Source organism: Phyllostomus discolor, chromosome 8 (assembly GCF_004126475.2).
Source record: "Phyllostomus discolor isolate MPI-MPIP mPhyDis1 chromosome 8, mPhyDis1.pri.v3, whole genome shotgun sequence".
Classification (NCBI taxonomy): Eukaryota; Metazoa; Chordata; class Mammalia; order Chiroptera; family Phyllostomidae; genus Phyllostomus; species Phyllostomus discolor.
In genome coordinates this window covers 13,254,419-13,268,843 of record NC_040910.2, presented here as the reverse complement: position 1 = coordinate 13,268,843, position 14,425 = coordinate 13,254,419, and the positions used below count along the sequence as shown (strand labels likewise).

General features: G+C 42.2%; 1 protein-coding gene across 2 annotated transcripts in view; it reads left to right on the top strand.

Moving 5' to 3' along the window:
- The window catches only part of INPP4B (inositol polyphosphate-4-phosphatase type II B), a 517,613-nt gene that overhangs the window by 239,381 nt on the left and 263,807 nt on the right, over positions 1-14,425 (top strand). For both annotated transcript variants that reach the window (XM_028521081.2, XM_028521080.1), the window contains 2 exons: positions 6,845-7,056; positions 9,119-9,163. In XM_028521081.2, the coding sequence (XP_028376882.1) occupies positions 6,966-7,056; positions 9,119-9,163 (136 nt within the window). In that variant the 5' untranslated portion in view covers positions 6,845-6,965. The remainder of the gene's footprint in view (positions 1-6,844; positions 7,057-9,118; positions 9,164-14,425) is intronic.

Sequence of the window (14,425 nt, the reverse complement as noted above, 5' to 3'; positions counted from 1 at the left end):
CAGATTGAATCATACCATATGTAGCCCTTGGAGTCTGGCTTCTTCCGCTTACTGTAATGTATTTAAGATTTACCATTATGTTCTGAAAACATACTTACATGACTTTAATCCTTTCAAATGTATCATAGTTTTATGGCCCATGTCAAACAAACAAACAAACAAACAAATTAGGAACTGCTTTCAGGTCCAAACCCCAAGAAAAAAACACAGAGGGGAAAAATGGAAAATTCGCCCTCCTGTGGTTTAAAATTCCTCCAAGTTTTAGCCCCTTGTCACAATTTTCCTCCTTTTGTTTGTTTTTGAAAAGCCTCAGGTTGCTTGCTTTTTGTGTGGACCCCTAGTCCATGGGAGACGCAGTGTTCAGTTGCCGTGCTCCGCTTCTGCGGAAAATGGAAAGACTAAAGGCTTTTCATGTATGAATCAATTTCTCTCCACAATTAGTTAGACAGGCATTAGCATAGTCTCCACTCATGATGAGGAACCTAAGGGACAGGAAGGCTAAGGAAATAGCCCAGGTCCCGGAGCCTGGTCGGTCTGGATTCATAACAGGTCTCTTTACCGCTTTGCCATGCAGCCTCTGTCGCGCTGAGTCCCTGTGCATGAGCGGGACCCAGACGTGCCTGCTAGGCCAACACAGAGGTCAGTCATGAAAGAGACCCAGGGCAACAACAAGAAGTCGCATTTAGTAACTTGCCAGACAAGGGAGCAAAAACTGGTGAGGAAACTCTCAAAGTAAGTTCACTAGAGGGAAAAGAGCTGGGGAGTGTTAAGCTGAAACTGGTGTGGGTGGGGGTGGGGGTTAGGGGAGGAGGCAGGAGGGAGAGAAGGGTGCAGAGGTGGGTGTTACCTAGGTTTTGCTCTTTGAGAATTGAAAACTAGTATTTTGGCACCGGCAGAGTATACAAGGAAGCCTTTTCATTGACCACAGTACGTCCCATGCAGTAAAACCTCAGTAACCGTCTGTCCCATGAATTGAAGATTATGGTGTTTCCTTTTCTTCTCCTTCCACGTGGGATCAAGCAATTCTAAAGGCTGGAGAGCCACAGTCCGAGACTGAGAAAAGGAAAAACAAAGACGGAAGGTCCACACGTGTTGTTTTATTCAGCATGTGGGCATAAGTTACGGACAGCCTTTTCACGTAAAGCCTGAGCTTGAACACCACACTGCCTCAGTGGCAACACTTCTGATACCCCACACGACCATGGCAGACGAGCCCGGGTTGCAGGGCCTGGTTAAACCCACCCCCGCTCTCCAGTTCCGTGAGGGGCACTGGAGAAGTGCCGGATGCCTTTGCGGGTAGAACGGTGGCTTGGAATTTCACTGCTCGTTTAGCAAAATTCTGCCCATTTCACATTTAGGAATTGAATTTTCCTTTTTTATTATTATACATTATTTGTTCTTAATTTGCATTGTAGTGCAAGGTTATTGAATAATATTTTCAGATACAATGTGTAACTGTGTACGTATTGGAGTGTAAGGAAACTGCTTGTAATGAAAGAATTAAAATTCATTATCTGTATGTAGTAGGCAATATGAATGAGAAAACTTAGCTGTGCCATATCATATTCCTCGGAGATAACCTCAGGCACTCCGTGAACTTCTCTGGAGAGCTAAAGTGAAATCTGAATGATCACATATATACGTTTATGTTTGCCTGTCATAATAAAAAGCAGAAGATAAAATTTTAATTAAATTCATTATGTCTTACTTTGAAATTTCAAATTTCAACAGAAAATGAGCCATTAATCATCAGAAACTATGGGTATTTTAGTTCATGCTAATTTCAACCTGCAATGTATCATCATAAGGGATTCAATCAGTCTGGGAATTAATAACTTCTGACGTCTGTATTAGACATGCCCCGAGGATGTAACCACAGCTTCCGTTTTAGCTTTGCTTGAGCACATGGTATTCCATGGGCCTGGGTATGTGTGTGTGTGTCAGAGTTTAAGGATTTTGAAACATTTGACATGCTGAGGTGGCGCTTCTCTGAGTCCTCTTATTTAGTAAAAGTGAAAAAAAAATAAACCATCAGCCAAATTGAAATCGTCTCTATCCATCTCTGCTTCTTGACATGGGCCTGAGACAGGCTGCGAGGAGCCAGAATAGGCTGTTGTTGAATAAAAGTATTAGGAAAATCAACTCAGTTATCTTAAGTGTGGATAATAAACTGCCCTTAACTTTGTCTTCAGATGACAGTCAAGGCCATTAAAAAAACACCTGAGTGTCTAGTGAAGTGCTCTATAACTCTTCTGTGCTATTTTTTAAAGCCTTTGCTTGTGTAATAGTAATTTTTCTTTTTTAAAGTAGATTGGGGGCTCCAGATCAGGTTTTACAAGTTTTTGTTAAGTAAGCAAAGCCCAAGGTATCTCATGAAGTATTTATAAGAGAAGATGTTTCTGTGAGATGCCGGCCTTTTCTGAAAGACCCAGCTCTAGCGATCTTTTGGATGACCAGTGAGAAGCACCCAGAGGGTCGCACTCCGAAGAGAAGGGCAGAGGCCCGCCTCCGAACACAAGACCTTCTCTTTCATCCGCACGTGGCCATTAGCCAGCTGGGCCCAGGGGGCTCCTCTGTCCCCTCTCTGGGCCTCTGTCCTCTCATGCCCTACATGGGGTGACCCCTTCTTCCTCCAAGTCTCTCCAATTTTGTATTCTCTCAAAATATTGTAGCCGGGTATTCTAAAGTGGGATGGTAGGTACACACATGTAACCAAGCTGTCGCCAAGCGATCATTGGGATTCGATCAAGCATGTTTCAGGCCCTCGTTTGTAATTCTCCGGGATGCAGCCGTCTTTGTGACTAGCTCAGAATACTCTCAAGCACACCACTCTCAGCTGACTCACTATATTCCCAAAAGTGACCCAGGTGCCCCCACAGGACATCAGGTCACTGTTGGAAACTTTAAACTCTGGTTCTGACCTGATGCGGTGCTGGGGCAAAGCCCTGGGCATTCTCAGGGTTGGGGGTGTCTTGTCACAGAGATCGGTCAACAGAGACGCCCTTTTATTTGGTGTACAGTGGGGACCAACACTGTTCCTAGCCTCGTTCCAAACAGCAGAATGACAGACTGTCCTCTGGTTGAGACCAAACCAAAGGCATAGTCCCTCTGCTCGACGCACGGAGTTCTCTGCCTCACTGAGTTGGGGTCTTTCCTTCTGAACGTCACGATTGTGCTGGGTCATTTAATGCTTGCTGTGATGTGAGATCGTTTCTTTACTGGGTCGTGCTCTCCAAAAGGTAGCCCCCGGATTCAAAGAAGCAAAGGAAGAACATATTATCCTCTGTTAAGCAACCAGAATGCTGGACCTGGAGAATCGGATATAGTCAATCATTAGTTTCTGTCTTCCAACTTTACTTATTTAGAATTTTTTCTTGATTTTTTAAAATGCTGACTTGTCCATTGAACATATATTCCCACCAGGACCAAGGAAACGAACTGGAGATGAGCACGTCTCAATCAGAAATGGCATTACAAATAGAATCATAAAAATATCTGTCATGACCTGGTTTTCTCTTTCCTGAGGGTTTTGGTACTTAGGTGTTAAATGCTACATTGATAGACTATACGTTTCCCAGAGGCTTTTATTTTTAAGAAAGAAAAAATGTAAATGAAAGCATAAAGCAATGTTTTCTAGACCTCCATTCTCTCTCTCTTTCCATTGCCCTGATTTCTTTCTTAAGGGATAATAAAAGTTTGTCAATTTTTGTAGGGCAAAATTAAAAGACATGGTAAGTAGAGTAGAGAGAATGCTCTGAACTCAGACACTCAAATTCCCATCCCTGATTCTGTAATTACCAAGTGGGTCCCGGGACCAATTACGTTTTAACCTTCAGTTCTTCACCTGTAAAGCTGGTGAAGCTTATCTTAAACACTCGTATCGTAAATTTGTTATGAGCATTAATTTAATGCACTGGAAGGGATGACATGGAGCATGACACATAACATATACCCAGAATAGGTACATAGATCCTTAGACAATTTGGCTAAAAATGTACCTCAGAAGCAGCGGTGAAGACGGAACTCTGTGAGGACTGGATGGGTATCAGCAGAGCTCCTTTGACCTGGTATTTGCAAGAAAGGAAGGGAAATGTGGCATGCTGGTCAGCTGTATTTTTTAAATTGGTTCTCTTGTCACCATCCCTTGCCCTTCTGTCTCAGTGTGTCACAATACTTTGAACCACTGTGTGCCCTAAACCCACAGTGCAAACATTTTCAGCGAACCATTGGACAATGGTTCTGAGTTGATGACTAGCTCTTATTGTGAGCCGCCAAGCTCCAGCAGTTTTCAGAGTGTGGCATGCCACGACCTGGCTCTGTGCAGCCTCAGAGGCACCTGGTTTGACTGCCAAGAGCTGGATGCTCTGCCAAGAGGCAGGCAGCAGAGCTGAGGCTAGAGAGAGCCAAGATAAAGGAAGTCAGGACAGACTCTAGGCTGGGGTGAGACTGGCCACTGGCAAGAGTCTATCACAAAGAGGCCAAGTGATAGCTGGGCGGGAGGATAGGTGGGAGTCAGGAGCCCCAGGCAGGTCACTGAGATCCTGGGAAGAAAGGAGCCCTGGAGGTAGGATGTGAGTCAGTGGCTGGAGAGAATGCAGTCCAGGCCAGGAGCCGTGACAGCTCCTGGCATCAGCCTAGAAAGTAAGGCTCAGTGACATGGACCTTGAGCCTGTATTGACATTTTATCTGCTGGAACTCCCTTTTCACCGCTCCCCATTTATGAGCCTGGAACCTGGGTGTTCTGTGCCTCGGAGGGCTGCTTCTCGAGTTCGAATGCACGCAGGAATCCCTATGCTACAATGCCTGTGCTCACGTAGTAGATCTGGCTCAGCGGTCTGCATTTCTAACGAGCTTCCCGGAAATGTGGATGCCGCTGGTACTGGGACCCTGTTTTAAGTGGCAAAGGCTTAAAGGACTGGTGCTGTTTGCTTTTGCTAAATCCACGGGTCCACTGTGCTGGCTCCCATCAGGGCTGCTTTCTCAGGGTAAAGATGAGAAGAGCGTGGCTGGCTAGTTCCATTCTGAGGCCCAGCAGCTGGACTTTTGATCAAACTGGAGCCCTGACAACTCTCACCTTTCCTCTCCCGTGACAAAGCGGATCCGCACTGAGTTTAACATTGGCAGCAAAACCATCCCGAAGGCCGGGGAATCCGGCGGCCTGTGATGCAGTTGTGTTTCCCAGGCAGAGACGCTGCCCCGAATGCTAGTCTATCAGGCTGCCTAGTCAGCGGCCTCAGGAGAAGCCAGGAGGACCTTGACCTTAAAAAAAATGCCTGATTTTTTTATCAGGTAAAATATCACATTTGTCAGTTTGTGACATTTTTATCAAAGGGAACCTTTTCCTGCAACCTTTGTTTTCATTCTGCTATTATTTTTGAATGATATAAAATAAAGATAAATCGTTGTTACTGAGACTAGGGGCCTGGCTAAAAGAATGTGAAGGGCTTAGTCAAAGGACACATATATATATAAGTTTCCTTTTCGATTTTTAAGGTCACTCATTAGGCGTGAGGGTTGAGCCTTGGATCCAGGAATAGAGTGAAGTCACCCAAATCCTGTGTCTAAGTCCTACATGCATTTTGCATTTTGTCATTGGTTCTCGAGAGAATGTGGCATAGTTAATACATGCCTGTCCTCATCGGAAAGACTTGTGAACTTCAACAGTGGAAAATCAATGGGAAAGCATTATCTTAATTCAAAATGTGATGTTCAAATCAACGGAGTATGGTGCGGTGGCCCTTTACCCCGGCAGGCATTCCTGGTTGTATCTTTAGAAGCCAATGTGTATTTATCTGCAAATTTATTGTGTTGTTTTCTAAAGATTCAAGATGCTTTCTGGATTTAATTTTTTGCCAGATTATCTTCCAAACTAAAGATGCATTATAAATGAAGCCGCTTTGTTCGGAACAACAAAGAGCAAGGCTGTGGATTTGTGCAGTTGGAGACCAAATTGGTATTCCGAACCCACGCACTTTTGCTGCTATCTCATTAAAAAGCTTCGGGTAGACATTTAAAGATTTTTATACATTTTAATTCAGCTGGTCAGTTGATTTAAAACTACATTGATTTTTTTTTTCTAATTCGTTCTTGGTCATGCATATCATGTTAAATATCAAAATGAATTTGAAACCCTTTGAGGCTGACTGCATCTCAGGGTATTACATTCTTGGAGGGGCTTTCTTTGCCCCACGCTAATTTTCATCATTTTGCTGTCCCTTGCATTTCCCCTCGAGCTTTAGCTGTTACGGATTATTATTCATGGTTTTCAGCATCTACCTCAAAATCACTAAACAATTAAACTTTTATCAGGCAGAGCAGTAAGAGACTCTGTGGCTAATGATGAGGTTGGAAACTCTCCTGTCCAACCTGCTGGCTCATCTCGGAAGAAGAGTGTCCTGCCAAATTACCTTTATGTGCCCATGAATAATGTCCTAACAAGGATGGCTGGAGAGATGAGCACACGGGGCAGTTCTAATGGAAAGAGTGAGAGTAATATTCACCTTGGCAAAACATTACAACGCCTCGACAAGATGCTAGCTGTCCGTGCTGCTAAATCGGGCGCATTTCAATTAGCAGCCCCTGTAGCTGCCTGCTTTCTTACAGAATGGACAAGGAGAGAAAGACTATACCTTTCAGGCTTTAGAATTTCTGATATGACCATAAAATAATTGCAGAGAAAAGACCCCTTTAACTCAGAGTTCCACTAACTGGGTGGATTGACCTTGGATGTAGAAGCAGTAGAAGCAGGCAGGAATGATCATCCCTACTCACCTTTTAAATTCTTAGCTTTAGACTGGACTTTGAAGTAACTGGTATTTTTGCTCTTGGTGTTTCCAACATGCAGAGTTTCAGAGTGGGATATCAGGTCTTTCGTGTGAAGATAACGTCGATATTAGACCGGGAATCATTGGCACGGACCCTTGGGCAGAGAACATTGGAAAATTATACAACGGTGAAGGTTAATCATGGAAATCAAAGAGGAAGGAGCGTCGGAGGAAGGCCAGCACTTTCTTCCCACACCCCAGGCAAATGACACTGGGGACTTTCAGTTGACAAGTAAGTATGTGCGTGCTCCTCCTTGGGACCCTCTGACGGTGCACCCTGGGTGGCCCAGACACACACGCGTGTGTGATCACAGAAACTGGGGCTCTAACAAATGGCGTGAGATCGACTCACTCTTTTTCCTTTACACTACTTAGTTTGGTGTTGTGAGTCTATGAAATGTTTTTTTTTTTTTTTTTTTTTTTATGTTACAGAGAGGAAGGAAGAGGGAGGGGGAGAGAGATCAACTTGTTCTACTTATTGATGCATCATTGGTGGCTTCTTGTATGTGCCCTGACCAGGGATTGAACCCACGAGCTTGGTGCATGGGGAGGACGCTCTAACCGCCTGAGCTACCTGGCCAGCACTGCTTCTTTATCTTTTCTCATCTTCTGTGAGTTGGATGGTAGTCCAGGAAACCATTAAATATCAAATGGTGGAATCATGTATTAAGACTCTAACAAATACTTTTTAAGCACACCTTCTATTGAGCTTTTGTATAATGTCACGTGAAATGTTTTGGGAGCATTGACATTTTTTTCTCTGAAACCAAAGATATGTCACTGGAAAGCATTAGGGCAAAAACGGTTGTGTTGCTGTCACCGTCCTACCTGTGAGCACCAAGTCCCAGCAGTGGAGCGAGCTTGGAGATTTGGGCCCAGCTTACATGTGAACAGGGCAATTGGGATTTGTATTTTGCACAAAATTAAAATTACTGGAAGAATCGTATGTTTCTCGTCTTTAAAATTCTAGAGTTCGGATTTATTGTTTAGCATGAATTGTGTCTTTTTCTTTTCATTTCAGAAGATTCCTTTTGCCCAGCTATTAACACTGGCAAATATATGCCTAACCTCTCATTTAATTTACATTATAAAAATAATCTTTAGAAAATGGTGTTGGATGCATTTTTTCTGAGAAATTTGGTTGTCAGAGTTTACAGCGGAGTTAATTGTTAATAACCTTTTAAAAAACCCATACTGTGCAGAATGCACAAAGGCCAACCTGGTGATTGTCATTCTAACCTCTCTTGGAAAAGAGTAAAATTGTTAGCCACAGCATTGTTAAATGTCAGCAGGAGAAAAAAAATAAGATGGTTACCATGCAAACACTGTGAACTCTTTAAATAAAAAAATGAATGATTTTTACACTAGGAGGTGGCTCTAACAATATATTAGTGATCAGATGCTGTTAAATTTAAATTGTATCTGGTGAACCCACCAGTAAAAATAAACAAGGAAAGGATTTGTGTAAAATGCTTACACTTACTGCCCAATGGTTTGTTTTTCCATAAATTTAGTGTTGTCTCTTTGGCCACCCATGAGGGGTCCAACGGCGTCCCAGTCCCCCCCCCCCCCCACTCCCATGGAGGAAGCCCGTGTACTGCCTGTGGTCCTTGGCACCCGCCTGCCCCATCGTCCCTCCCCACAACACGGCCTGTCCACCTTCACCCGTTGGATGTTCCCCTTCCCTTCCCTTCGTCCTCAGGCTGCCTTTTCCTTCCACTTCATCCTAAGCCATTGACCATGTGATTGGATGTTTTAAAAAATCTCCAGCAAAAGAAGTAGAGGCATTTAACAGAATGCTTATTTGAGCTCTCAGTAAGTTGATGGTAGTATAACCACCAGCATGATATATAAGTAGAGATATCCCTTTAATGAATCATTTGCTATGTCTAGCAGATTGGAGTAGTTTGAAAAAAATGCCCTATATGGAAGGGTACTATGGAGAGGGCATCCCTCTTGGAAGGTTCCATTCTGCCTACACGCATCCAAAAGAAACACACAATTAGAAATGTTTTATATTTGTCACAGCTTACAAAAGCAGTATTTCTGAGGTTCCTCCTGGCCACGGAGTGAGACATATCAGTCAAATCTTTAGTGATACCTCGTTCTGCTACACGAGTGTCCTTCCATGAGAACCTGCTGCGGACGAATCTGGTCAGCCGAGTTTATTCCTCTGCCCAGGGATGAAGTGTGTTAATGTATTCTGGGCAGGGTGAAACATACTAATATTCAGTAGCGTATTTTTGATAATGAGTTAAATATCTTTAACCTGATTTCTTACCACTTATTTATAGGTATTCAGAAGTCGCCCAGTGAACCACAGTTGGAATTCATCCTTGGTAAGAAATCCCATCTTTTTTATATATCAATAAATATAATAATTTGTATATGAAGTTTTGAAAGTACATTATTTATATCACTATATATTTTATAACCTTTTATGAACATTGTTTCATAAAACACTTTTTCCTATAAGGTAAGTGCTGTTTTCTGAATCTTTACGTACAGCATCTGAGCTGAGGCCTAGGTCACTTCTGTGTCCCAAGGACACAGGGTTCAGTGGGGACCAAGGTGGGCTAGTCAGCCAAGTCTGGGGACCAAGGTGCGGTGCCCAGAACTCACGTTTGTACAGTGACTGGGGTTTGTTGCCAATCAGCATTTCCGGAAACCTGCGTGTCTGCTTATTCACTCCTTGGGCTGGAGGCTGATGCAACATGGAGTCTTTCTTTGTTTTCCTTTACGGGACTTACAAGGTCCTTGCCCTACTGGTCTCGCTCGGTCAAAAATATCCTTTTACTCTTCCATCTTGAATATTGAATTATGCTTTCATTTTGAGACAGAATTTATTGAGAAAAATAACCATATTTTTTTGTTTGAGTAGTTTGCTTTCTGTTTATAAAAGACTTTGTTTAAGAGCGGTTTTAGGTTCACTGCAAAATCATGAGAGGGTGTGGAGACTTCCCGTATACCCCCCACCTCCACGCATGCACAGCCGCCCTCGTGGTCAGCGTCCCTTGCCAGAGTGGCACCTGGGTCAGAGTTGGTGAGCCTGCACTGACACGTCACCGTCACCCGAAATCCGTAGGTTACACTGGATTATCTTTTGGTGCTGCACATCCTATGAGTTTCCATCATTACAGCGTCATACAGAGTACAGCAGCACACGGAGTATTTGTACTGCCTTCAAAACCCTCTGTGCTCCGCCCAGTCAGCCCTCCTTCTCCCTGAATCCTTGGTGCCCACTGGTCTTTTTACTGTCTCTACAGTGTCACCTTCTTCAGAAGGTCCGTTAGTTAGAATGGTAAAGTACGTAGCCCTTTCAGATGGGCTTTTTTTTTTTACTTAATTTTATTGCATTTAAGTTCCCTCTGTCTATTTTCATGCCTTGGTAGCTCATTTCTTATCAGTACTGAATAATATTCCATTTTCTGGATATACCACAGTTTATTTACCCATTAGCCTACTGAAGGGCATCTTGGTCTCTTCCAAGTCTTGGCAACTATGAATAAAGCTGCGATGTACATTTTGCACAAGTTTCTGTGTAGACACAACTTTCAGCACCTTTGGGTAAAGGCCAAGGGATTCAGTTAGTGGATCGTATGGTACGGGTGTGCTTAGTTTTGTAGGAAATTGTCACACTGTCATCCAAAGCGGCTGTATTCCATCTCACATTCCTAGGAATGTATGGGCTGCCATGACTCCACAGCCTCGCCAGCAGTTGGAATGGTCGATGTTCCTGATTTTGGTATTATTTATTTATTTAGATTTTATTTATTTATTTTTAGAGAGGGAAGGGAGGGAGAAAGAAAGAGAAACATCAATATGTGGTTGCTGGGGGCTGTGGCCTGCAACTCAGGTATGTGGCCTGACTGGGAATCGAACCTGCAACACTTTGGTTCGCAGCCTGTGCTCAATCCACTGAGCTACGCCAGCCAGGGATTATTTTTAATATTTAATTTTTATTGTGTATGTAGCTAATAGGTGTTGTAAGTTAAGGATTCTAGATTTTTTCCTTTCATTTTCTTGAGATACAAATATGTGGAAACTCAAGAAACTTCTGTGATAACACCAATAAAGTTATACTTTTTTCCCTAGAGTTCTCAGGCGTAGAAAGAACTCCCTTTCAGAAAGGGAGCTAAGGAGCGCAAGCGGCCTAAGCATCTCTTGACTCCCTGACTGTAACTCTTACTCCTTGAGTCTTCATCCAGCCACCTTTCATTTTGAATGAAAAAAAAATTTTTTTAACACTTTTGACAGGACACCTGAAAAGTGAAGATTGGTTTGAGTGGTTGGAGTGCATCTCAAAGCGCAGATAAAGCCCGCTTAGCTGCTCCCTGGAGAACAGGGGCAGCCTGAAGGAGGCAGAGGCGGTTGGAGTGGAGGACACCAGGGAAACCTGGTGGTCGGCTTCCAAGAAACAGCGTGTCTGGACCAAATACTGGTCTTCGGTTTTGATTACAGCGTCCTGCCTTGTTCAAAGACCTGGCTCCGCTGTTTGTTTGGAAAGCCGGTCAGGTCGGCAGCAATGCTGTTGTGGCTTTTATCTCTGGCTTTGGATCACAGGTCTGAGAGATTAGCAGCTGCAAGAACTGATTCAGAATAATCGTCTTTCCATGAAAAAAAAAAAAAAACCCTTCAAATATCTGCTTTTATATTTATTAAAAAATACACTTGTTCTTTTTGGGCTTATTTTTTTATTGTTGTTCAATTACAGTTGTCCTCATTTCTCCCCCATTACTCTTAACAGTAGATAACTTTATCTTATCACAGGGCAAGAAATGCCTATCAATTAAACAGAAGAAAGTTATTTATAGGTTCAGGGAATTGAATTGTGGATCTTAAAAGATACATTCCCCAAACTCTTTGTTGTGTTTCTTAGCACTTTGAGACTATTTCTTGAAAAAGAGAAAACATCAAAACTACTCTTTCAAGGACCCTATAGGTTTTACTGTATATTTTTGTCAATTTTTTTCTTTAAGTTTTTAACTCCCACAAATTCTTTAACATGTAACCCATTATATAGTTAACTTCATTTCATGAGGAATAATAGTTACTTAAATCTTTCTATCATTGTTGAAGAATGTGCATTTATTTATTTTATTAGCAAAAACCCTTAATGTCTTAAAACAAAAATTTAAAAAATTGGCAAAAATAGAATAAACAAAGTAAGGAGCTTGTTCTACTTATTTTTCCAAGTAAATTTTGATATTTGATTCTCAAGTCTTTACTTGAGTATTTGAATACTCTTTATCTGAGTATTCAGATAAGCTGAGAAGTCCATTGGCTTTGCTTTTCCCACTTAGAAAACGAGCACTAATTTTACTAGGTGTAATATTGCTTTGGATAAGTTATTTTCTATTGAGGATTGGTTTCTGCCTTGTCAGTATGGCACTGTGAAATCACTGTCTTGCTCACGTTCCCCTGCTAAATCTTTATTTGACTAAATGAGGTAGGAGATGCTTAGTCAATTGAGCAAGCTAATTGGCTAAAAATATCTTGCTATCCCAAGATAAGCATGTACTAAAAAAGTGAGTATCTTAGGTCCATTTTCAACTACATTTCTCACGGTTGGCTGCATCTAAATTACATAATTCACCCTACAACTGCACTTGGCCTCCACGTATCTTCCATTGTTTCATTTGTGTGTATTGAAACCCGATTATTTTCACAAAGGGAGAAATCCTTAAATCCCCCAGAGAATGCCTATTTTCATTTCAACAAAGCTGGCATTTAAGAAGAGAAATCATTTCTTAAAATCTGGGCACATTTCCTTCTTGAAACTATTATTGAAAACGGATCGAGAAGACTAATATTGACAGTGATATAAAAGAAATTGCTATGAACTCTTTCTCAAGTTTATCCGTCTGATTACATTTATAATGTTTGTGGCCATGTGCCTCCATTTACTATCTTCAGAGTCGATAGAATATTTATAAGAACGTGTTTTCATATCTTATGTGGACACCACATCTCTCATAAATTCAAAACTATAGGCACTAATGTGATGTGTACCACTCCGGAGTTCAACGATTAAAATTCAGTTTTATCACCATATGTCATGGTGTAATGACAAGACGTCCTTAGGGAGGTTATTTCAAATATTAGAGTGGTGTTAAATGAGGAGGGGTTGTCCTCCTCGCTTGCTAAGGCTTTGTCCCGGAAAGTGCTGATTCTAAGCACTCTCCTCTTATCTTGGACCTCATATTAGATTATGTGTGCTGGTTTTGGATTTTGTACAGACCACCTCTTTACTTCTAATGGCTCAGTTAGAAAAAAAAGGTCATGTAAATCATGTGATCAGTGTTCTGTCTTCAGAATTTGAAAGCGGGTATGAAAATGTGCCCAAAGTGGTAAATTGTAAAGAGTTGGTCTCATCTCCTTACGGTCACAACTTGTAGAGCTCGCTGGAGCCTTCGTTAACCTCTGTGTCGGGTCCGTTTAGACTTTATGAATTGCTGTAAATCAGCCGCTGTTTTATATGTTTCTCCGAAAGAGAAAACTCTTCGGAGGCCAAACTCACCAATTCTCCCGTGTTCACACTTCTCCTTCTGCTGGTCTGTGTTCTATAAATGATTGTAAAGCACTGACTAGTTTAAAGCCTCAGCGGGAGAGTGGGTTTTAGGATAACGTCTTTAGCAGTTTACCCTCTGCATGGGCTGTAGGGCCAGCTAGAGGGAATACCAAGCGCAGAGGTGTATTTTCATGTTTAACCTATTGATAAAAACATGACTTCTTTTTTTTAAAGATTTTATTTATTTATGTTTAGAGAGGGAAGGGAGGGAGAGAGAGAGAGAGAGAGAAACATCAATGTGCGGTTGCTGGGGGTTATCGCCTGCAACCCATGCATGTGCCCTGACTGGGAATCGAACCTGTGATGATTTGGTTCGCAGTCCGAGCTCAATTCACTGAGCTACACCAGCCAGGGCAAAACATGACTTCTTTATACAAGATAATCCTCAAGCAACCAGAGAAGCGGCTGCTAAGAGTGACACAAGGCCCTGTTTTGTGGGCTTGTTATAAATTTATTGCTGTTTTCTTGATTTTTAGAGTGTGATACTTGCCTTACAAAATATTTCATTCCACTTAACAATGGTTTGGGGACAACTTCTTACGATGATAACGCATCGTGTCAAGCACTGGGAGGGTGCACAAATAGCGCGGCAAGAGTTCCATTTTTGGAGTGTCTTACTGTATGTGTATATGCTTCCCGCCTGACCAACAGGAGAATATGTTTTCCTCACCACGCTCTACAGGATAATAGCGTTAACAACACCTGAGATGTATTGAGAGCTCATTTGCCCACCGTACAATATTCTATATAATTTTTACAGAAATTAATTACTTTAATTTTCACGATGAGATACTTGCTCTATTATCATCCTTGCTTTACAGGAAAAGAAACTTAGACGTGAATAGGTAGACCCCCAATTTGAACCAGGAGATCTCAACACAGAGCATGCTCCCCCACATTATCTGCACTCGAGAGAGGAAAAATCTAAGATTCCTCACGGTTACCTTTCCAGAGACCTGATGCAAGTGGAGTGACAGGGAGGGTGCAAGCTGCGCTGTGTCCGATTCTCAGGCTCCTGCTTTTAACCCTT